At 47.6% G+C, this 22,126-nt stretch overlaps 1 protein-coding gene across 2 annotated transcripts in view; it reads right to left on the reverse strand.

The window, feature by feature from the left end:
• Positions 1–373: 373 nt before the first annotated feature.
• Positions 374–22,126, reverse strand: part of DCUN1D3 (defective in cullin neddylation 1 domain containing 3) — a 46,565-nt gene continuing 24,812 nt past the window's right edge. For both annotated transcript variants that reach the window (XM_015416121.1, XM_015416120.1), the window contains exons 2-3: positions 5,154–5,687; positions 374–3,526 (exon numbers count right to left, since the gene is read on the reverse strand). In XM_015416121.1, coding sequence (XP_015271607.1) covers positions 3,043–3,526; positions 5,154–5,584 — 915 coding nt within the window. In that variant the 5' untranslated portion in view covers positions 5,585–5,687 and the 3' untranslated portion in view covers positions 374–3,042. The remainder of the gene's footprint in view (positions 3,527–5,153; positions 5,688–22,126) is intronic.

The raw sequence follows: 22,126 nt of genomic DNA on the forward strand, positions 1-22,126 counted from the left end.
CAGGGCTCTTCTTACATCATCTTTGAAATTCACAAAGTAGGCCTCCGCTGGTGGCCAGGGCTGATGGACTCCTGGAGCACAGCACAGGACTCCCAATGCAGCCAACATCACAGACTGACGCGCAATTGCTCTTCTGGCTCAACCGGCAAAGTGTCGTGTTCTGAAGCCCGTCTCTCCTCCTTCCCTCCAACCCTGCTACAAGTTCAAATGGGCTTCCCACCCTTACCCCGAACCCTCGGAGCAGTAATTCCACCAGACAGCATCTCTCCATATAAAACCTCCAAAGCACAGGCTTACTGTAAATTCATTTATGTGTTTAATAACCAAGGCTTGTTTCTCAAGTCCTCAGGGCTGAACCTTCAAGCATGTGGTTAAATACTTTGCAAGGTCAAGCAAGAGGGTTCAGGGCCTTTGGGACCTAGTTAACACAAGACAAAGTCCCCACCCCCACCCCCGTTTTAGGCACAAAACTTCCTTTGTAATTAGCCAAAATAAAATGGCATCGACAGAATGCACATGCAGCCTTAACATGAAAGAAAGAACTTCTTAGCGGGACTCCAGAGCAGGGTCCCAGAAGTCACCTGCTGCATCTTAAAAACCAGGAGCATTTGCACAGTTTTGAGAAAGGTATCTCAACATACTCAATAGTGACAGAAACCAACAAAATCAATGTCAAACCCCTGCTGCTGACAAGCGAGAGAAGATGTGAATTTCAAGTATTTCTTTTATTTTTTGTAATTTTTAAATCCGCCCCGCCATTGTTAGTGACTGAAAACGTAGACGAGTCGGACCGTATTGACGGAACTAACCCCACGTGGGGCGGGTAGGTGGGGAACGCAACCCCCTAAGCAGACCTGTGCAAACTCGGGAGGGGACCAAAACGCTACAGCCGGGCGGTGCCACTTTTGCCACCTCGTCGCCCTGCACAAAAGAGCTACACAGGGGCACAGGATCCAAGCTTGTGTGCTCAGCCCGTTGGCAGGATTAGACCGCGGCAGAAACGGACCTGCAGTAACATCTGCTCAGCCAACACAGCAGACAGAACAGGCTGTCGCCGCAGATCTGAAACTCCTTACAAGCTCCTGTCCCCTCCTCAGAATACGACAGGCCTGTAAGCAGATTCAGAAGGCGGCTCATCTAAGCCATCAACTCATCAAAAGAGAGAGAGATAGAGATTGTGTTTTTAAATTAAACTTACTTTGAGCCTTCATTGCAAGCCTGGAAATAAAGTTTTATACTTTAAAAAAACATGTAGCATGGAGGTCAGGCTCATCTCCAAAGAAAGCCTCAGCAATTATCCCTTTTACCAAAAGTTTTTAAAATGGTGACGTTAAGGGGGGAAAAGTCAGTTAATTCAGCCAGTGTTAATAAAACTCCCTTTTTAAAAGGTCACAACAGTTTCAAGCAAGCCAATAGTTCCCAGTACAGTTTAAAAAAACAAATAAAAATAAATTCAATCCTATGGAAACATCGTTTAAGTTAGCCCAAAACAAGATGCCAACCAGGTTGCTATTAAAGGCTATTCTTTGAAAAAAGGTGAAATAAGCCGTGTTACCTGTTCCTGACCCAAAAAGCTCTGGGCCTTTCAACAGCTGTCGGAGAAAGCAGAAAGCTCACATTTCTGCATTGCTGTGCTATAAAACGAGATGTGGTGGTTGAATTTAGGTCTGGTGCGCAGCCATCAGAAGTGCATGGGGAGGGGGGGGCCTTGCCAGAAACACAGCAGCCATCAGGCTTAGCTGGTGCAAATTCCCTCGTGGGGAGGGGGGGGCAGGGGGAAATGGGATGATCTGAGCTATGATTTAGCAATTCAGACTTAGGTATTAAAGCCCAGGGTTAGGGAGATTTTTGGTCCCCTCCAGAGAGGGATAAAAAAATGTCACTTCTGTCAAGATTAGGTAAAACCTTGGAAGATAACTTGCCTTTGGCTTTTGGAGTTGCATCAAAAATGCTTCCGCACTGCCCAGCGGCGTCTACAAAGAGGGGTTGCACTGCTTCTCGTCTGCACCTTGCAGAAAGGAAGGACTGGCCGGTTGTGGGCTTGCAACACTGGCAGGAGACCCCCTAATGATCCCCACGGGAGGGGGGATCCCTCCACATGCCTTCTCCAGAGCTGCTGCTAGCCTAACCAGTGCCAAGCCACTGTGGGGGGGGGAGCCCCACCCACTTACAGTGCATGATGGCTGGCTACCCAGCAGGGTAGGAGGAGCCTGCTGTTGATAGTAGGCAAAACAGCCTCAAGTCACAGCTGGCTGGCTCAGCTGGGGCGAGCTCTAGAGCAGAGAAAAGTGAAAGCAGCCCTCTTCAGGGAGCAGGTGGGTCATGTCGTCTCAGGGCTGATGCTACAAAAAAGGTTACTGAAAGCTCTGCTGGATGGCAGGCACAGGGCATTTTTTTCACCTGTCATCTCATTAAAAGGGGAGGGCTGACTTAAAAGAGGCTAACCAGGCTACAGAGAAGGAAAATGCTGCTTTCATTGGCTTTCAGAGTCTTATTTACCTGGGAATTAATGCATTTGTAGTTAACAGTTAACACTGTTATTAATCATGGTATACATCTTAAAATCAATCACAACTTTAAAATTAAAAAAAAAAATCAATGTAAACAGCATTACACACAGTATAAACCTGCCCTGAAAAAACAAATGTTGCAGAACGTCAATCTGGCACTGTATACTTTAGCAATGTTAATTTAAACCTCACCCCCCAAAAAGGTTGTGTTTTTTTAAAAGTTGTGCAACCAAGGTCAAGACATAATTATTCCAAAATATGAAACTTTTTTTTTTTTAAGAGAAAATAATTGTTTAACTTGCAAACAGGGGATCAAACATTCCAGGAAAAGAACAACAGGAACAACCCAAAACATTTTTTTTTTCAACAAAAGTGCCTAAAATATGGATCTGGTATTTTAGAGCCCTTTCAGGTAACAAGGCAGAGAAAGGTGTAAAGTAGAAAAATCTGGAGCGTCTGTAAATTCCAGAGGAGTCCAGAGCTTACAAATGATGAAGGGTTCGATGGGGGACGGCCATCGTGTCTGAGGCCGCTAAGTTGGGTGCTCGGCACTGAAGCTGTCTGTCTGTGAAGCCGCCATGCCCTGGCCCTCCTCTTCCTTCTTCCGCCACTCCATTTCCCATTCCACAAAGGTGTCGAAGAGACTGGGCCAAGCCTCGTCCTCGCTGTAATTGCTAAGGTCTGGCCCGATGACCTGAGTAAAATTGAGGAACATGTTCCACGTGTCCCGGGAAATTCCCTTGATTCCTGAGGGGTTCTCGTTTAAGAAGTGTAACCACTGGTCCAAGATTGGGGGCTTGTTCTGTGTGAAGACTAACTTCCAAAGGGCGATGGCTATTTCTCGGTGGAGCGACCTCTGTCCCTCTTCTGAGTCCAGACCAAACTGGAAAGTGAAACGGTAGAGATCCTTGAACTTCTCCTCCTGTTTGGCTTCATTCAAGAGGCTGGGGAATCGAGCGCAAATCCCCTCGATGCTGTCTGCATGTATTGCTTTGCAGCCATCAAAGAATTCCATCCTGTGGCCAACCAAGAGAGAAGCCCGTTAGAATGGTTTTGTTTTTTAAGAGCAGAAGACAGAGCAAGACACGCCCATCCCCTCTCCAGCCCCCATCTGGGGATGTCTCTCCACTCTCAGACAAGGAGGGTTTGCTTTGCAAAGTAATCTTGAGTGCTGGAAGAGGCAAAACAACCCTTGCACCCTTGCACGGAAAGTCTTAAAACCTCACCATAAGGACAATGCTAGAAACAGAAGTTGTAAGCTGCTTTGGCACTGCTGGAAAGAGGGGGAAAGCATTCACATTACTGACAAAAGGAAACGCCCACAGAAGTTGGCAGCTGGGGGGAAGAACCTGTTGCATTCATTTGCCTTGGTTGGGGACCCAGCACTGTATTTCTAGGAAATCTGAGAGAGAGAAGCAGAAGACCCACTGCCCTTCCATCAGGAGCTGCCCAAGGAAAAATTGGCTGACGGACATCTATCTGCCCCTCCTCTGCCTTTATGCACAGAAGTGTGCACATGTATTTTTATGTCAGTTTTTTAGAAGGAACTGGTGAAATGGGAGGGAGGGAGGGAGGCACAGAGAGGAGACAAGGCAGTTCAGAGGACACCGCTGGAGAAAGAAAGACCACCTCTGACCCCTCGTTCCTGGCAACTCTAAACACACTAAAGCTTTTTTTTTAAATTAAGCCAAGCATCCCTGAGTGCCAAATTCTGCTTCAGATACCAGTTTTTGTCCTTGGGAAGCCAAACCCTTTACCAGAAGAACTCACAAAAGCCCTCATGACAGGTCCCCACTGACAAGCTCTCTTGGCATATTCCGCATTCAGAAGTGAACATTTTTTCTTCAATTCAACAGCCAGAGGGGAAGAACTCATTAAAAGCAAACCCCGGAGGGCATGTCTCTAATCCATACAACTGCAAAGACAGACTTGAACACAGCCAGGCAAGTCCCAAAATCACAGGGGGGGGGGTGGGGGGACAGGGGGCAGCACAGGACTTCAGTAGCTGAGGCTGTGGATTCCAAGCAGGCTGAAGCCCCGGCACTGACAGTACACGGTCACTTTCACCACTGGCTGTAGCATTTGGCTAGGGGTCCAGGGCCAGGATGTCGAGAACATGCTGTCATGAGAGTCCTTGCTTTTCTATCTGTAGTTTTCCAAGTACTTACAAGGTCAGTGAGCAATGAGCCTCCTCGCCACACTGCTTTTAAGCTCAGCAGAACGGCAGCGATTCTCCTCCAGCAGCACAACGATTTGGGGATACACTTCGGAAGTAACATGCGGATTCTCCCCGACAGCACTCCAAGTGTCACAGACACTCAAAAATACAGAGAAATCTCTCACAGCTGTGCCAGTGCATCTGCGGCTTGGCCTAACAAGGCTAACCCACCCGCCCAAAGCCAGGAAGGAGAACAAGGGCCCGAACAACGGACAAGTCACTGTGGGCCAAAGCCCGCTGGGCTGTTAAACAAGACACCACCCCTCCCTTGGACGGGGAAGGGCAAAGGGGCAAAGAGAAAAGTTTGGGGTATTTGTCCCTCCCTTCCACATTCCTCTCACAGCCACTGTTTTAAGGAACAGAACAGGCCCTCAGACAAACAGGGCAGCTTTTAAACTAAGCATAGCAACGTGGTACGAACTCACCTTGTGAATTTGCACATGGTAGCTGCTTGGAACTTCCACGCAAGGACCAGTACTTTGAACTCGGTAGGGTCAACACAGAGGTCATTGCAAAAACGTTCCATGCCTTCCTCTAAGATGGCATCTTCCCGCTCGTCCTTGTACCTCCTAAATAATTCCTCAGTCCTATGGAGGGAGGATTCCTCGGTGCCGGACACTGGCTCTTTCTTGGCATCCCCCGAAGAAGCTGGCGGCTGGCTGGACTCTACAGCGGCCTCCATCTTCTTTGTCCCGTTGACGAGGATGTCCCCAGAGGACTTCCCGCAGACTGTGCTGTGCTCTTCTTTGTGAATCGTGCTCCGTTTGCCATGAGCCTTGCCACTTGACTCCCGGTCGCCATTTTTGCTGCCAAGGGTGGAAGAAGGATTCTTGCACTTGGTGACACACTGGCCCATATTGGTGTGCCCCCCAGCTGTTAGAGCAGTCCCCTGGCTATCATGCACCCACTCCACTGATCTTCAGAAGACCTCAACATGCCACCAACGAAAGTCGGCCAACCTGCAGGGTGGGGAAGAGGAGAGAGGTTTTCAGATGCATATCATTTGTCTGAGCTCTCTGCTGTTAATGGGCAACAACAACTTGCAGGACATGCCAAGAAAAAAAATGCATCCACATCCTTCCACAGAGATGCTTTCTGATATGAAGCTACTTTATACCAAGTCAGACCACTGGTCCATCTAGCTCAGCACTCTGTTCTTTTTCGGGGTGGCTTTCTAGACTGTGTGGTGAAGTTTTTCCCAACGTCTCCTACCCGAGGTCCTTTAACCAGAAATGCCAGAGACCAACCATGGGGCCTACTTCAAGCACTGAAGAAGAAGAGTTGGTTTTTATATCCCGCTTTTCTCTACCCGAAGGAGTCTCTGAGCGGCTTACAATCTCCTTCCTTTCCTCTCCCCACAACAGACACCCTGTGGGGTAGGTGGGCCCGAGAGAGCTCTGAGAGAACTGTGACTGACCCAAAGTCACCCAGTTGTGGCTTCATGTGGAGGAGTGGAGAATCAAACCTGGTTCTCTAGATTAGAGGCTACCACTCTTAACCCCACCACATTTCTGCCACTCTTAACCCTACCACCAACAAATGGCCATTTCCTTTATAACCCAACCATGGCCCTCCAAAGCAGCATCCCAAGGACTCCCAAGAGGCCTCCTATCTGGGAACTGACCAGATCCATCTCTCTTTAGCTTTCACCAAGTTGACCAACACTGCACATAACCTTCAGATCACAGCCTGGGACCACAAGAAAGGCACTGTTCCGCCCCAAAGCAGCATCCACTGCCACTGGCAGGGCTGGCCTAAGACCTTCTGCATTCCAACACAGGTGCACTATGACACTAGACGCACAGCCCAGAATCTATTGCATGGGTAGAATAAAAGCATCCTCTGTGCAGCTCAGGATTTTGGGTATGCTGCTTCATACTGGTACTCCAAGCAACCATTGGGTTGGCTGGACAGTTGGACCAGCCCAGCTTGTTGGGTAGGGGGAACAGGTAGAATGTCACAGAGGCATCCTAAGGGAATAAGAGGTGCTTGGGGGGAGGAGGTTGTCTGCTTTGTCATGTCTGAACATTTAAAAAGGGGCTCTTTTCGTCCAAATGAGGACTAAACTGCTTGGAACCTTGGTTGAGAGGAAAGAGAACAAACCATAGTTTGGAGTTCAGACAGAACTAATTCTGCTTGGCTGCAAAAGGGGAAACTTTTAATATTTCAGAGCCACACACAAGGGAAGGTTAACCCTGTATTCTTTGGGTGGGGCCGTGACTCAGTGGCAGAGCATCTGCTTTGCATGCAAAAGTCCCAAGTTCCATCCCTGAGATCTCCAGTTAAAAGGATCTCATGTGGAAAGTGGACAACTGTTGCCAGTCCCGAGTAGGCAAGACTGACCACAGTCCGACTCAGGACAAGGCAGAGTTCTTGTGTGCCCACACGCACTTGCATAATCTGCGTAGGGGCGACATCTATTGTGGGGCCATCTCATAGTCAGGCCTAAACCTCCCCTTTGCCCCAAAACAAGCTCTCCTTCTCTAAGCACTCTTACCTTTGTCAAGTAAGGACTTTCAGCTGTACCTAGAAAGCAACTCAGCTTCCCCCGGGGACTGACTGCTGAGCCCTCGTAAAGGAAATTCCTAAAATTCTGGCTGTAACATCAGGTTACAAAGAGGTTGATTCATGTGCAGAAATTGTCAAAGCCAATGACTCTGGCCCAGAAATACACTACCTTTTTTTTTTTTTACAGGAAGCTATTAAAAAACCATAAATGCATTTTAATACCTAAGCATACAAGAAGCTTTACAATTCCGCAGTTCACAAGAAGCTGTTGCCAAGTTAAAGCTCCCGTCTCCAACAGTAACACACACTGATCCACCGCTCTGGAAAGTTTGGGTTTCGCACTGGAAATCTAAGCTTTCAAAAATATGCTTGAGACTTGCGGGGAGGGAGTGGGGGGGAGAAGAATAAGTGATATTGTAGCTTTTTACTATAAAAGGCTATTACACAGTGGCCAATGCCTCTGCCTCTCGGGAACCTGCCTTAGCAGGGCTCAGCTGAAAGGGCCCCTCGGCTGCCCACCCTCGATTCACAGCCACACGGCCCAAAGCCATAAAAACTAGAAGTTCCACGACCTTTGCCATATAGAAAAGGCAGGCACCCAAAGACAGTGAACCAAATGCTGGCTCAAGGCGAGATGGGGGCCATGTGTGCTCTACACAACTTTGAAAGGTCTTTGGGAAACTTCAACAGGGAAGAACATGGCAACCTACCTCAAGGTGGGCCACCAGACGCACGCTGCGCCAGAGTTCCAACATGTGCCCACCCCCATTCTCTTCTACGCTGTACCAGAATGAGGATTTTTAAAATAAAGTTCTAAGGCCTTAAGTTGCTAAAGCCTCTTCCCCCTTTGAGCCTGTTACAAATCAAGAGTAGGGCATTTGCCAAGTTCATCTAGCATGAACCACCGAGAATGACCTCTCAAGGGCTTTCCCACAGATACAGGCATCCTTTTGTTTAGGGCACCGGAAGTTAACCCATAGGCTGGGACCCACTGGTGGGCTGTGGAGCTCTTCCCACTGAGTTGCAAGCCCTTATAGAGAGTCAAGATTTAGGGAGGGCTGCCTTTTAGAAGGACCATGGGAAGGGCCTAGAGAGCAAGGATACCGGACAGAGAGATCAGGTCATGCAGAGGTGGAGGGGAATCCCCCATGGGTCTGACCCTTGGCTTGTTCCTCACTATGATACACCCCCTGCTGTTTGGGGTGCATCTCCTGCCCCTGGATCTCTCGGCCTCCTGCCCACAGTCCTGGTCTCAACACCAATGAGGCCATAACCCTGGCTCCCCCTCTTCCTGGGTCATCACTTTTATGTCACATGACTTCCTGTCACATGCTTGGAAGTTCAGTGGGCCCCAAGTCTGGAGGTCCATGGAGAGGTTCACCAAAGGCACACTCCTGTAAGACTTTCCTTGTTCAGCCAGGCCTCCCATTCATCCTACAGTCTACTTTCTAATTCCCCCCCCCCCCGCAAACTCAGCATGAACTGACAGAAGAGAGCCCCTAGTGGGAAATGGAAGCAGCTCTTCTCCATTTCCCCCTTCTTCCTACGCCATTTGGAAGTACAGCTGTTGTGAACTGTTCAAAGCCAGGATGCCAATGACAGCAACTGGACGGCACCCAAATTGGACTCAAATGGAAGACAGAACATGAATGGCACAGATTAACATAACTCCAGACAACTCCCACATTCCAAGGAAGACAGGATGGGTAACACCTAGGGCCATATTGCATCATGCTCTAAGTAACTTTGCAACGACATAAAAATTTCAGAGATCACCTGGTCATAACTCCCCTGTGCTTTAAAGAAAGAGGAGTTGACAGCCAGCTGACTGTCTTCTCAAAAAGATCCGGAGCACCCAGTAACGACGGCTCTCCTAGAAAAGAGAGAGAGAGAGAGGCCTACGTGGTGTACATCAACTAACCTATGTATGTAAAAGGTCTAGCAAACAGCTGAGAAAAGAGGATATTCAAGCAGTACATGTTTGAGTCTCAAGGGAATGGTCCAGGGTTGGTGGGGCCTCCCCTATTTGAAGGTAGGGTCTGGCCACCGAGGCTATACTTTTGCTTTCTGTGATTGCCATGAGAGGCATTGGCCACCTATACAGTATTGCTTTGACTTTGCGAAGTTTACTGGTGTTCAAGCCTTCCCATAGCTCTTTTTCATTGTACCTTTATACCTCCACCTCCTCACAAGCAAGTTTGTGATCTAGAACTGGGGTTAGCAAACCATTTATTAATTTACTCATTCACTTCGTTTCTCACTTGTATAATTAAAGAACCAAAGTACATCAGCTTTAAGATCAAGAGAATCAACCAAGAGTCAGTCTAAGAAAGGAGAACAGCATAACTGAAAATATACAACTTTACATTACTGGCAATTGATATGCTGGTTAATAACCCATAACTTTTCTGCGGCCCTGACACAAGTCCTGCACTAGAAAGTGTCACAAAAGAGGTTTCACCATCAATAATAAAGGTATACAGGAGCACCCTGAGTGATTGTTCTTGTGCACCAGCATAAATCTCCTCATGATTTGCTTAACTTGAAGATTTTGAGAACCATATTTGGTTCTGCATGGACTCTGATCCCAAAGTCTGCAGGCCCCTGCTCTGGGAGACTCAGCAGGCATTTATAGAAACAGTGCAAAGGAGAATTCTGCTTCAGTCCAGTGATGTCTCAGGGTACCTGCCTTTGTGTGTGTCTGAATACCCCACCTACAGAATATAAGTAGAATCTAAACCACTGGTTGGATTCCTTTCACCTTCTGGCAGTTTATGAAAGGGAGCCCCGCTCTCAAGGCCCCTGCACACCACAGCAGCAGCCTTCAAATTGTTTGAACTCAAGTTCTAAAAACAAAAAGATAGAATAAGATCAATGCCCTCCCCACGATCTACTTCAGACATCAGCATGCAGAGATTTATATGCACAGTTGTGAACACAGGTGGAGACAGAATCCTTAAACTAGTGGTGTACAAACACACACTTTTGGCTGCATTGTGGTGGAAAAGTGCTTCCTTTGGAGACGGCATTGGCATCTATGGCAGATACTACCAAGAGATGGCTTTAAGGTTTGGGGCTCTCGAATGTGGGACTAACAAATGCTAGAGCAATACACGCTCCTTTGTTTCCAAATCAAGGTTGTTCAACAAAGTATTTTAAAACACACACACACACACACACACAGAGAGGAAGTACGGGGCAAAGATAAAGTCAGAGAGAACAAGCTGGGAACCCACAAGGAATTTCAGGGAGTGGGAGAAGGATTTCTTTTTAAAACCCTGCCTTCCAAAAATCTCCCCTCTAGAATTTGCCAGGGACGTGAGCAGGTTGATTTCTTTCTCTCCCCCCCTCCTCCCTCCCACCTTTAACTGACATTCTGGCCCTTTTGGAGCACATTCAGTTCTCATAGGCAATTTGTCAACTAACAAAAATTAATGAAAAGGGAAAATGTCACCAGAGCTCTATCTTTTCTGTATACCTGGGGCGTCCCCCTCTGCAGCTAAATGCCCACCTCGGCCTATGGGAAGCGCCATCATGGTCCTGTCATCGGCCACACAGAGGCAAGCCGGCAGATGCTACAAGAGAGCCTTATCCTTCCATGGAAGGGATTCCTTGGTGGGAACTATGCATCCTTAATGTCTTGGAGGAAAGAGAAGATACAGGATACATACTAAAGCCAAAGAGGCTTGTGGAATACACCTGCCTTTAGCTGCAATTCAGAGGTGAGTCTGGGGACACCCCCCCCCCAATGCCTCAGGAAATGCCAACGAGCTGTTCTTTGCAAGTAAAAATAATCCCATAACTGTTCAGTATCAAAAGTACTTCCAATTTCTTTGACAGGTTTAGTTTTGTACTTAAGATTAATTATAACTCTTCCTTCCCAAAGGACCAGCCAGCACTTTTAATTACAAATTTCTTTTTTTTTAAAAAAAGACTCTTGATCTTGCTTGCATACAGGAACAAAGCATCTTCGGTTTATTTTTATTTCACTCAAATATTTACACCCCGCCTTCCAGGTGGCTAACAAAAAAATTCACTGAGAACTGAAATCACATAAACAGAACACAACACAGCAAAGGCCAGGGGTAACAGAACAACGACAGAAAAACCACGGCAAAACCCAGTAGCTGTCCACAGCAAAGCAGTTGAGACATTCCAAAAGCACTGAGTATTAACAAGGAAGAAGAGCACCTTCCTCAAGAGGGAGCTCCACAATATTGGGACCACTGCAGAGAAGGTCCCACGCTACATAGCCACCCACAGGATTTCACATGGCAGTGATCCCAAAGCAGGCACTCGAACTCAAGGCACAGCCTTCTAAGATTTTAAAGGTGAAGATGATATCCCTCAGCAGGGGGGAGTATAGTATTAGTTGTAGCCACAACTTTGTGATTTACCTTTACTTCTACCCCAACCACCCCACAAATGTATGGCTTGTTAGACCCAGGGGGGGAAGTTTAGATTCTCTGGTAGGGGAGAGTGTGAGTTAATTAGTTTGCATTAACAGTCTTACTGAGGAAGACTGTTGGCGGGCCTCTCCATTTACCCACCCAGCCCCAATTTCCCCCAGGGGAACTGAGCAGCCGACTTAAAACTGGGCTACATGTAGTGACACTCCAGGAACATCACGTACTCCCAAAATCTTCTGTCATTTGCAAAGGAAGTGCTGGGAACTCTAACTATGGAGTCTAAATCCAGCGTTGTTCGCTCAGACAGAGTCTCAGGCACAGACAGGTCCCCTCAACACCCGCTGCCAAAAGTCCTTCTGTTTCATTGTCTTTTGGGTGTCCCCACCCTGTTGATTGTACAGATTTATTCTACATAATCCGCTTTGAGTCCCAGTGAGAAAGGCAGACTATAAATAATGTGAATACATAAATAAAACTAACTGGAGATGCCAGTGACCTTCTGGCCTTTGCATCCAACCACTCCCTGGCAACGCAGGGCTGGGGGAGAAAAAAATAAAGCTGCTCTCGTGGGCACCTTATAGTGCTACTGAGATATATTTGCAGGCAACAGCTCTGCAGGGAATCCAACAGTTGCTTGTTAATAGTCCTCTGCAGCTAAGCGTAACATCCCAAGAGCGACATCCGCAGCAACCATAACCACAGCATGGAGCAGTCCGGCATCATTCCAAGCAAATGCCTAGGACACAACCTGCTGTCGAGAGCCACTGAAGAAGCAAGTGAGTCCCGACATGAGGGAGAGACTTCTTTCCCCCAAGCTGAGAGGGACTGAAAGGAAAAAGAAGTCGGTGCATGCGCCCCCACCCCCCCCCAGTCCCATCAGCAGAAAAACCAACCTCAGGAAGGCAAGCGGTCCAGAGATCTCAGAGCTGTAGGGCCACTGGCTTTAGCCAGCCGTCCAACTGACCTCATGGGGTTGTGGGCTGAGGGACAGTGTGCTGCCTTGAGTGATTCTTGCGAGGAAGGGAGAAGTATATTTGGGGAACTTAGAAAATCTTGAAGACAGGGAAGTGTAAGAATCTAGGAAATGTCTTGCTTGATCAGACTAGTGATCTGTCTAGCTCAAAATCTTGTTTCACACAGTGGTCACCCAGATGCCCGGGGAGTGCCAAGAAACAGGGTAACGAGACCAGGGCCTTCCCTTGATATTGCCACCTAGCACTGGAATTCAGAGGTTCACTGCCTCCAGATGTGGAGGTTCCCCATAGTCTCCCCGTAGGCTAGTAGCTACCAACTTATTTTATTTTACAAGATTTATACCTTACCTTTCTTCCATCATAAGGGCCACCAAAGTGGCTAACAAATTAAAACACATAACAGCATCACATTTTAAAAACACTGAAACCAACAAAAAACACATCATTAAAACAATTAAAGCCAGAACCAGTATACATACAAGAAAAACAACAATTAAAATATCGGACAGGGAGGAGGAATTTACTGAAGGAATGCCAAAGGAAAACAAAAAAGTCTTCACCTGCTGGTGAAAGATGGGGACAGACAAGTCTCCCTGAGGGGAGAGTTCCAGAGTTTTTGGTGCCATGACTGAGAAGGCCCTGTCCCAGGTTGCCACCTACTTAATCTCAAAAGGCAGGGCACCCGAAGCAGGCCTCCAAAGATAATCACAGTAGCCAGATAGGTTCAAAAGGGAGTAGGTGGACCTTCAGATATATGAGCCCCAAACCACATATGGCTTTATAAGTCAGAACCAGCACCATGAATTGTGTCCAGAAATAGATTGGGTGCCAGTGTAGATGGCCCAAGAATGTAGTGATATGGTCCCTATGACCCACTCTGGTTAACCTCCTGGCTGTGGCATTTTGTACCAATTGAAGTTTCTGAACACCTCTCAGCGGGAGCCCTATGTAGAGCACATTGCAGTAATCTAATCTAGATGTATCCAGAACGGGCACCACAGTAGTCAGACGTTTTCTGCCCAGGGAAGGCCTCAGCTGGCTAACCAGGTGAGGCTGGTAAAAGGCACTCTAGGGCACAGCTGCCACCTGCTTATCCTGCAGTAGGTCTGGGTCCAAGACCATGGGTGTGTTCCTTCAAGAGGAGTGCAAACCCATTCAGAATGGGTAACACCTTAAATGCCAGGTCAGATCTTCTACTCACTAGAAGAGAAGAAGAGGAGAAGAGATTGGATTTATACCCTGGCCTTCACTTGGAGTCTCAGAGTGGCTTACAAACTCCTTTCCCTTCTCCTCCACACAACGGACACTTTCTAGAGCTGTCCATGAGAGAACAGCTCTGACAGAACTATGCCTTGCCCAAGGTCATCCAGCAGCTGCAAGTGGAGGAGTAGGGAATCAAACCTGGTTCTCCCAGATTAGAGTCCGTGCACTTAACCACTACACCAAACTGGCTCTCCTAGCAGTACTGCCATCTTGTCAGGATTAAGGTTCAGTTTATTAGCCCGCATCCACTCCAAAACTGCCTCCAGGCACCAGATCAGGATTTCCACAGCCTCCCTGGGATCAGCTGGAAGCACAAGATAGAGCCGAGTGTCATCCACACATTGCTGACAACTCAGTTCTAATCTCCGGATGGCCTCACCCATGTAGATGTAAAAGACCAGGGGGGACAAGATGAAACCTTGTGGAATCTCCACTGACCAAAGGCTGAGCAGCATTTCCTCAGCACCACTTTCTGAAACCTACCCTCCAGGAGAGACTGGAACCACCGCAAAATAGTGCCTCCCAATCCTAGCCTAGAAAGGATGCCCTTATCAGTGGCACTGAAGCCACTGAGAGGTCTTAGAGAATCAACTGAGTCGCATTTCTTCTTCTCCCAGCACAGGGCAACCAAGGCTGTTTCAGTCTCATAACCAGGCACAAAGCCAGGCTGGAAAGGACCTAACAATTTGCCTCATCCAGAAAATCCTGAAGTTGTCCAGCCGCCAGGCATGCACATAATGGACCTCTCCTCCTGTTGAATGCCCTTTCAGAGGTATCTATGCACATGGCCATCACTTTATCCCCTACCAGTGAATTACACCTTTTAGTTAAGTTATTGGGTTAAGAATCTCTTCCTTTTGTCTATCTATTGTTTATCAGCATTACTGGACGCCCCCTCCACTAGTTCTGACATTATGGGACTGAGAAATAGTTCTCTCTATCCACTTGCATCTTGTTCTCCCCACCTTAGTCCTCCCTTCTAAACTGACCAGCCCTTCACTGTAGGAAAAGTACTCTGACTCCTTAAATCGTCTTGGTTGCCCCCTCTTTTGCACCACCTCTGGCTCTGCCCCTTTTTGTCCCAAGTGGCAAGATCACCCAGTCCATTTTTTCCATTTCATTTATTAGCTTCATTGACCTGAGGTCTTAAGCCAAACATGCAAACAGCAACTATAAAATGCATTACATATAATTACAAGAAATGTAGACAGAACGTCTTTACAATAAAAGCCAGTAAACATGCTCTCGGATCAGTAATATCAGACCACATTGAATTCTATAAAACCCCATGATATTATGGAAATTAGTTTTAAAATTTTAAAATTGTATACAAAAGGTACTTATAACATTTCAAAGCCGCTTTAAAAATAGCACTATCGAAAGATATTTTGCCACCAAGCGAGTCGTTTCAGGGTCCTCATCAGCTAATAGTATGGTTATCACCCAGGGTTCCATAGGGAGGTGATATCTTTGTAAAATAGGAGTAAAGTAAATTCTGATTCACCTTCCGCAGAGGGGTCCTTCCAGAAAGCTCTACCTCTCCCCCCATAATCAGGCAGATGGTCTTTGAATTCCTGCCTACACATTCCCCGTCCCTCATTCCCCTACCGGCCAAGGAAGATATTTTGAAACCACTGAAGCTGCCCTGTCCAGTCTTGCCCAGTGAAAGGAAGGGCCACCCTGTGTTGACAGCACAATGGCCAAGAATCACCTGAGCAGTGCATGTCATTCGATCTATGGCAAGAAACAAAAAAAAAAGCGGCTTATCCTCAAAGGCGCAGGAAGGCATTACCCTGCTTACTTCCGCTCTGCTCTCAAACGCCCCGGCCTCTCCATGGAATGCTGTGGAAACAGAACAACCACTTAGAAAACCCGGGAGGAGGAAGAGCCTGTGTACAAAGCTCCAGCAGCTACGGCACAACGAGTTCAAGAAAAGGCTGCTCGCCTTCGTCAGAGAACAGAGCTGCTACGGAGGCCATTGTCAATCAGGAGTCAGACCACCAGTAACATAACCAGAGGTCTCAGCTCCTGCCAGCTGTCTTTGGCCTCACTGCTTGTTGGCGATTCGGACTGTGTGTACAGAATTCATAGCAGTGGTAGAATACTACCAACAAAAGAAATATTCTGAGTGTGTGTGTCTGTACAGCATAGACAGGACAACACCTGGACAGACAGAAGCCAGCAGGGCTCCTTGCCATGCACCACATGAGGTGGGGCTGTGGCCAAATGGCAAATCAGTGGAGCTGCATCAGGGTTTTCCAGTCAGGTTCAATCCCAAGCATCTCTGGCAGAGGAGAAAGGCCCAAAAGAGTGGCCGCCCAGCAGAGAGGCCAGTGCTGACCAATGTTCCCTCTAAGCTGTGGAGTCTTGTGAGCAAAAATTCTACTTTGTGAGCGACTGGCATTGAAGTTGTGAGCGAGCGATTTGGCTACTGCATAAATTAGTCTGCTCTGGAGCCCTCCTTCCTGAGCTGAGACAAAAATGTGTGAGCCAGAGGCTAAAAAACTGTGAGCTAGCTCACACTAACTCAGCTTAGAGGGAACACTGGTGCTGACCTTGACAGACCAATGGGCTGACTAAGTTCATCAGACCTTCACTCACTTTCAGAAATCTCCTACCTAATTTATGGTCAAACAAAAAAAAACTCAGGTAGGACTGGGAAGAGGGAGGGGGGAAAGTGTCACACATTGTGCAATGGCACCTTTAAGACCAACAAAGTTTTGTTCAAGGTATAAGCTTTTAAGTTATATTCAAGGTATAAGCAGAACAAAGTTCGAGCCCAGTGGTACCTTGAAGACCAATAAAGTTTTATTCAAGGTATAAGCTTTCTTGTGCATGTGTGCGTGCACACGAAAGCTTATGCCCAGGATAAAACTTTGTTGGTCTTCAAGGTGCTACTGGGCTCGAACCTTGCTCTGCTGCTTCAGAGCAATCTAACATTGTGCAGTGTGGATGCACAGAGTCAGTGCATTAAACCTATCAAATAAGAGAGCAGAACACTGTGGAAAAGCATCATATGTTCACTCTGGGCTCCTCTACACTGCAGGCTTCCACTGGTTTTTGTCCTATTAGACATCATGAACTCTCCACATCCCAACGGACCCTGAGAGGACCGGCAGAGGTGCTGCAAGCACACCATTACAAAACCCCTGCAAGAGCTACAAATTACGGGCTGAATCCTAAGGTTCTCCCAGTTAGCAGTGGCAGCACTTCCACTGGCACTAGATTTCCACTTATTTCTTTCCCCAGGAGCCCCTCCCCCACTGTTCCCCTGTCCCCCCTCCAGAATTTTGTGGAGCGCAGTAAGCTGCAGTGGGAAGAGGGAAGCAAGGAACTCCCAGCAAATGAATGCTACTTGAGAAGCACGGCAAACACTTCCACTTATGTAGCTGAGAACTTCAACTTCCCATTGAGAACTGGGGGGGGGGGAAGTATTGCTGAAAGCAAGCTTATATGCAAGAACTAAGAGTGCACAAGGTAGAGAATAAAGACAAGCACTCCTGGTAGACGTGTGCCATGTGCAAAAGGCCCCAACCTCCCCAAGAAAGGAAGAAGTCAGCCCCCCCCCCCAACTCACATACAAAAGAAATTGGTCGTGCCCTGACCCGGGTAGGACAGGCAAGCCCAATCTGGTCAGATCTCGGAAGCTAAGCAGGTTCGACTCCAGCAAGTACTTGGATAGGAGACCTCCGAGGAACACCAGCAGTTGGGAGGCAGGGGCAGGCTTTATTCAGCCACCTCTCTGAATATCCTCCAGGCCCCAGTAGGGGTCAGTCACCAGAGGTCACCATGACTTCCAGGTGTGCACACACATGCACACACACACACACACGTATATTAAAAAAGAAGTTGGTCACTGGGTGCATGCAATCCAGGCCACATTCTTATATCAACATCCTCCAAAAAAGGCCAAACAAAAGCCATGTTACCATGGGTAGTCTCCATGGTGCCCACCTCATTCTGTTACTTTAATCTCCCACCCTTCTCTCAACAAGCTCAGGGCCACCCTTTTATTCTAACCAACCCTGTGAGGTAGGTTAGGCTGAAAGAGAATGACTGGGCCAGCTGCGTGGCCGGCAGAGCTTTGAACCCAGGTCTCCCCAGCAGTTAGTGCTGGACTAGGATGACAGCACACTAACTCTCCTCATCTTCCTCCCATCTGCCAGCCAACACCTGGTGTGAACTCTTGCTTTCAAGGCCTAAGTCCATCCCTGCCCCAAGGCGGTATTTTTCAGGAAAAGATCTTGATAATGCAAAACTGATTTTATTTCATTTCACACAAGCAAAGTGGTGCACAAAAAGCTCCAGGCGTGGCCAGTGAGAGAGACCACAGTCCCGTCCTAATTTGGGGGTGCAGAAGAGATTCCAAGTTGAACCTGGTTTCTTTGCAGTTTCAGCCGAGTTAGCAAGGAAGAGCCAACGCTGATGCCAAACAAAGAGTGAGATCTATTTTCTCCCCACCTCCACTGGCTCGTAAGCACACTGCATCGCATCAGGCGCCCACCATTTGAACATCTGCAGCAGCAGCCAGCAATGAACTCGCCCTTCGATTTTGGACTCCATTGTTCAGCCATTGGTAACCTTGATGGCGTTGATCCATAAATAGCTGCACACCAGCCCGGGCAGGGTAAGAGAGAAGAAAGGGGAGGACAATCAGTGTTTCTAAAACTATTTTTAAAGCCTGACTAATTTTTGGAAAGGTGCATCTAAATATAGCTCCAAAAAGCCAGGCTATTGTTTTTGGGTAGGTGCATCTGCTGGTGGCGGGGGGGGGGGTGGAAAAGGAGAGAGAGAAAAGAGGCAGGCCCTGGCTGAGAAGATCCTGCTAGAGCAGCACTGCAATGTGACACCAGCGATGACAGGCCATCCTCCCCTGGTCACTAGGGCCAGTCAGCCTGGACATACAGCCTGGCGCCACACAGGCCATGCCCACAGCTCCGCTGACCTTTCCACACAGAGGACTGACTGGTTCCCCAGAGCTGAACAGGGACAGCTGGCCTGCCAAGCCCCTGACTACCTGTTAGCTGGCCAGGGCCCTTTATGGAACCACCACCACCACTGTGCCGGGTGGCAGCGCAACTTGCTAACTTCACGATGGTGTCCTTCACAGGAACAGGCAGGAGAGAGGGAGGGCTGCTTGCCCTTTGGCACTTTCAGCCAGCCCAGCGGTGCAGCCAGGCTTCTCTGACAGACCACCTGCAAGGAATAACAGGCCTGTTGCTTTTGCAGCGCAGCCATCTTGGAAAGCTGCACAGCCATTTTATTTTGCACGTGCCTTTAAAAAAAAACAACAGAAAACTGTAAGGTGTCTTCTGACATTCCAGGTTAAAAGCCAAAAAAAAAAGATTACATGTCATCATTTAACAACTAATGTGCTTCTTAATTAGCGTTAAGTATCCAACCTGTGGTTCCCATGAAGCGAATGCTTTCAGTGTACTTGACTAATATGGGATGTGGTCAGCTGACCTGTTTAGGGTGTTTTTGGTTAGCAAAATGCTGAACCCCGATAAGAAGGGATTCCGTGTGTCAGTGACAGTGATCCATGGTTGCCTGTACCATCACTTGGGCTCACCCCAACTGCAAACTCTGGAGTCCTGCCTTCCCACAGAGTCAAGACTCTAGCACTCTTAACAGGAAAAGGGAGAAGTGTAAGAAGTATTCACAATTCTCATGAGGGCTGCCTACATTTTGGGGGAGTGTTAACTTTCTCTCCCTCTCAGCCAAAGAAACGGAGGAGGAGAGAGAAAAAGATGGCACAATTTTGCTTGATCTCTTCCAACAAAACCTGCACATGAAAAAGCAGCGACTACGAGTCCGCTTGGCTGGAGAAGCTCATTTCCTTGAGAGACAGTCTTTTGTCCAACTGCCGTTTACAAAAATGAGGAACTGGAAGCAGACTGGAGCATCCAAGTGGCTGCCTCTCTGGTGCAAATCACCCGCGCCCTGATTTTTCTTGCAAAACCAAAGAGCAGCAACCCAGACAGAAACCTCAGCAAGAGGCCTAGATGGATCCACAAAGTGGGGGGATAGAATTCCATTGCCAGAAGAGGTAGATCACCACTTGCAAAGAATGAGCATTGCCCAAACTCCCCTGACTCAAACACTGAGAAAATCCAGAGTGGAAGGCAAATGTGGAAAGAACCATAGTGAGTAATGTCCGCCAACAGAAGGCAAAGCTGTCCCCTTTCAAGCCTAACCTCTCCTCCTCATACATAAAAAACTGAGGAGGCCATAAAGAAGCCTGTTTCCCCCTTAGACATTCCTTATGCTTCAAGAACTACTGTTTTTTTAGAACTTAGTAAAAGTCAAGGCTCCTCAAAAGTTCTCGAACAAGAGGCCTCACCGCTTCTGTGACAGCACAGAGCGTGTCTCCCTGCTGTCCCCAGGATCAGAGGGCAGAGCAACCAGACTGGGTTGAAGTCTACCGTCTCCAAAGACAAACAACACCCTTTTGCAAGACGCCCTTCTCGATGGGCCTGCACTCAAATATACAGCCCCAAGGCTCCCCGCCACCTCTCACTGGAAGGGTTCTAGCATGATGAGCTGACCCAGGGTGGGCTTGCCAAACCAGACAGAAGGCACAACCTGAAAGGGCAACCAGCAACCCTACCTCCAATTCCCCATCAGTCATGAGAAAAGTTGCTGCCACCAGTCCTGGAGGAGATGCCAGGGAGTTGCTGAGTGTTTATACTAGACATGCCTACAGCATGTAGCAGGACCTTTCCACCTGGCTCCATCCATTGCCATCCTGCACCCCATGATCAGGAAAGCCCTCTCCCACCCCCCATGATCCCAGTTTTGGGTGGTCTGGCAGCAGTTGGCATCAATGTTAGCTCCAGCTGGCTTTCCTGAAAACCAGCACAGAGAGGAGTGACTTGGACCAGGGAGAAAAAGGCTTTTACTCCTATTCAAACCATGACATTCCCTGTGTGGTCTCAGGCAAGCCACTCTTTTTCTCTCTGCAGGGCTGTTTTAAGGGGAAGAGTGGAGGAAAAGCTCGGTGGAGGAAAAGTAGGATACACACGGAAGGAGCAAACTCAGAACCAGGACACAAGCCACACTGTTGATTTCCAGGCTTGTCATCCCATCGCTTCTATTAATACCACCAACACTTATTTAGCATCACTGCAATGTATGTCTATTTAGGTGCTAAAGCACAATCAAGCGGCAGGTTCAACATTGGGAGGAGTTTATTTAAGATTTCCTTAAGCGACCCTGTCTAGACATCATGTGGGGGGGGGAATGGCATTAAAAACAGGGACTGCTCTTTTCTTGCATGGCATCTGAACAGAAGCCACCAGCTCAGCTACATTTTTCTAGAACAGCATGCCAAGAAGGGTGTGGGTGGAGAAAGAGAGGAAAGAAACCTTAACACCTGGTTCCAATTTTTTGTTTCAAAAAGGAAACTGAATTTATTTCTAAGGACATGCAATACCCTTGCAAGGCTGTGCTAATTACAGAATATATTTAGCCACCAAAAACAGACTGAGGATCAAATGGGGGGAAGCATCTAAAAGCAATAGGAAAATTAATTATATGTATACATATATTTGCATAAAAGCCCCCCCACTGGGTGTCTCCAAGCCAATTTGTGTCTCCCTCTACTGCCAACCAAAAACATACCCCTTGCGACACATACACACAAGAATGTCATCTATACATGGGAAAGACCGGATGATGCTTTCAACTGGGCCAGCGTTCCTCTACCCTCCCAAAGATGAAAGCTCCTGGCTACAAAACTAGCCAGAATAAAAGAATAAGATACTTAAATGATTCTGTTCCAAATCTCCTTGCCTGAGCAATGAGGTGCAAATAAGTGTGCGTGTTGGGAGGCGGGGTGGACGATTAAAGGCAAACCACCTATCCCTTCAAGGCTCACTACGTTGCTTTTAATTTTTGTGCCCTTTTGCATTTGTGCACCAGTTCCCCCTCCCCATAAGAACAGTGTGCGTTTCTGTGCACCAACAAATCCACATTATGCATGTAATTCGCCATATACACACATAACGTATGTAAAAATCCCGTGTTAGTTGCATACAAAACCTATACATTTCATACACAATACAAATGGATCTACAGAACAGTGAAACTGCTGACAAAAATGGAAAACACCCACAACATTTACAGGTCTTTATAACAAACATTATATATTCACACTAAAGAAGAGTAAGGGATCATTTCCAAAGAGAGTGGTTTAAAATCTGGGATACCTGGATAGGAAAGTAGACCCCAACAAAAGTAGTT

Source organism: Gekko japonicus, unplaced genomic scaffold (genome assembly GCF_001447785.1).
Source record: "Gekko japonicus isolate JY-2015 unplaced genomic scaffold, Gekko_japonicus_V1.1 scaffold321, whole genome shotgun sequence".
NCBI lineage: Eukaryota > Metazoa > Chordata > Lepidosauria > Squamata > Gekkonidae > Gekko > Gekko japonicus.